Source organism: Micromesistius poutassou (genome assembly GCF_964030765.1).
Source record: "Micromesistius poutassou genome assembly, contig: SCAFFOLD_5121, whole genome shotgun sequence".
Lineage (NCBI taxonomy): Eukaryota > Metazoa > Chordata > Actinopteri > Gadiformes > Gadidae > Micromesistius > Micromesistius poutassou.
Genome location: NW_028178680.1, coordinates 15,001 through 17,693, shown reverse-complemented (window position 1 = coordinate 17,693; position 2,693 = coordinate 15,001). Strand labels below are relative to the sequence as shown.

Here is a 2,693-nt window from a genome sequence, read left to right as displayed (position 1 = left end):
TTCAAAGTTCATAGAAAAATGCACAACACTGAAAACCGCGGGATAAGCATGAGAAGTACAAAAACATGCAATGATAACGGTTATACATTTATGAGGCAACATTACCTGATCTGTATTCTTAACAATGAACATAAATAATTATGCTTAGAATTATTGTTGTTATTATTACGAATTTCAAAGGATAAAGAGAAAGATTAATTAATTTTTTTTGCCTTTTTGATTTTGTCTTGGCAATGACAAGCATATTAATGGCATTAAACTACAAAGCTAAATACCGTAGCAGTATCCAGATTTTTTGTTCAATCCAAAGTCATATGCCTTCGGTCCTACTGTATCACCCTGTCTATCTGTGCGATGACATGTTGTCACGTCGCAACATGGCAACATGACATGTATGACAACAATGCTAGGTCAATGGTGATATCATTCCATCATGTGCCTGGTTATTTCTGTGGTTGTAAATACCTTTTACTCATTTTCACTTACTACTTCATTTGTACTACAAACACTGAATCCATGGTGGATAAATATTTCCGGAATACATTAACACCTCTGACCTGGCAGTAAGCATGTGTCCTTTGATCTTGGGGTTCAGTCAGTGTCTGTTTGATTAAAGGTCGTATCAGCGATGTTGGGTGAGGTCACTTCTGTTGGTATTTGAGCGAGATCCCAAACAAACAGAGCCAGCTCGCGCCCCCCCCCCCCCCCCCTCCGTGTTTCGTGCATCCAGTAAAATGAACGCAGCGCAAAACCACCCATCCCTTGTCGGTGATTGGTTGGAATACTATTTATTTTGGTTTTGAGTGGTCGGTAGTACCATTTGTTCTTGTGTACGATCTCGGAGCATAGGCTTCCTATAGAGATGCGTTTTTTTGACGGCCTGGGCGGGCAGCTAGCGGATAGTGAGGAAAGATCAGATGAATGTGATCATTTATGTTTCTGCCTAGAATCGCTGATGCAACCTTTAAGGCGTCATTTCCTCTAAACTCCCCTGCAAACTCCCCTGCAAACACGGCTCTCTATAGCCGCGTGGGACGGACTGCTGGTACTATAATAATTGTTTCCAACTTCCAACATCTGTAATAACTTATCCTATAGTTTGCCTCTTCCCAGCGGCGTCTCAAACACGCGGCCCGCCCACACGCGGTCTTGTGTGTTGACATTCATGTGGCGAGGAGAAGATAGAGGGACATTAGACCGCTCTGTTCTCAATGAAGTATCCTCATGTTCCTCCTCCTGTTTCCCCTACTTCCTTATCTTTATTCCTTATCCCCCCCCCACCCCCAGCCTCCTCACCTTGGGAAAAACCCCAAACTCTCTGCACCGGTGACTCAGCAAGCACTATTAAAAATAAATTTAATAAACTAAAAAACCCTGATGACCAAACAGAAAGGCATTCGTGACAAAGCTGAAGCATAGGCCCACAAAAATGCCGCATTCAGCCTGTTGCCAAATAACATTAGGGCTATTGGTGTTCAGCAGTGGGTGTACGCTCTGAGTTTCAAATATCCAGCAAGTCTAACTTGGATCTATATTGTGTGTGTGTGTGTCTTTGTGTGTGTGTGTGTGTGTGTGTGCGTGCATGTCGGTGTTTGTGTGTGCTTGCGTTTGCTTGTGTGTGTGCATGTGTATGCGTGCGTTTATGTGGACATACACATTTTTGTGAATATGTGTATTTGAGTGTGTGGGGCAATGCATGCATGCACGTGGTTGTGTGTGTGGGCGTGTGTGTGTGTGTGTGCGTGGATTATGTGTGTGTGTGTGTGTGTGTGTGTGTGTGTGTGTGTGTGTGTGCGTGGATTATGTGTGTGTGCGTGGATTATGTGTGTGTGCGTGGATTATGTGTGTGTGTGTGTGTGTGTGTGTCACAGAAGAGCACTCGCGCTGCCAGACCCCGACCAAGCTGCGCCTGGCGGAGGAGGAGCTGGCGGGGCCCCCTGCGGAGGAGGACCCCTGGACAGGGGCCGAGGAGTCCCTCTTCAGGGTGCTGCACGGCACCTACTACAACAACTTCTGCTCCATCGCACGCCTCATCGGCTCCAAGAACTGTAAACAGGTGCGGCGATGCGGGGGCCATGCATCGGTGGCTGTACTTTACATTTAATTTAAACAGGGACTTATCTTTATGCGATGCAGTAAAGAGAGTATTTGGACGCGTTAAATGTGGCAATGCGGTGGCAGCATAGAGGGGGGGGGCGACTCCAGGACGCTGGTTTCATTGTTAAGCCCTCAGGAGGTGTCGTGGGCCTAACTTAACGAAACAGCGGTGAAAGAGGGTGCCCGCTTGATAACCCCGATGAAATGCTGCACGCTGCATGCTGCTGTTAGTTGGGCCGTTTGTCTCGTGTTTTTCACCTTTGGTTGGTGGCTTAGTGCCCAGCGTGCTTATAAGGTTGGTTTGGGCAGGGGCTTCTGAATATGTGTTTTCCTTGGATTTTGACACAAAGGGATTATAACATCTGATCCTGTGTATTAATGAAATATTATTTAGAGTTGAATTTCATATTTTGAGTGAACCACAGTTGTCAGTGATTTCTAACTAATGGGCTTTATGTATATAGCCAAGTAGTTATGCATTCGTTGGCGCATTGCTTATGGGACAGCTCCAAGCTGGATTGACGTGTCACTCCTGGCAGACCTGTCAATCAAGGAAAACATAGCCATAATCTTGACACCTACAGTATATTCCGATT

General features: G+C 45.7%; 1 protein-coding gene across 1 annotated transcript in view; it reads left to right on the top strand.

Moving 5' to 3' along the window:
* The first annotated feature begins 1,750 nt into the window (after positions 1-1,750).
* The window catches only part of LOC311373490 (histone-lysine N-methyltransferase EZH1-like), a 7,308-nt gene continuing 6,365 nt past the window's right edge, over positions 1,751-2,693 (top strand). The window contains exon 1 of the mRNA XM_084490249.1: positions 1,751-2,056. Coding sequence (XP_084346375.1) covers positions 1,841-2,056 — 216 coding nt within the window. The 5' untranslated portion in view covers positions 1,751-1,840. The remainder of the gene's footprint in view (positions 2,057-2,693) is intronic.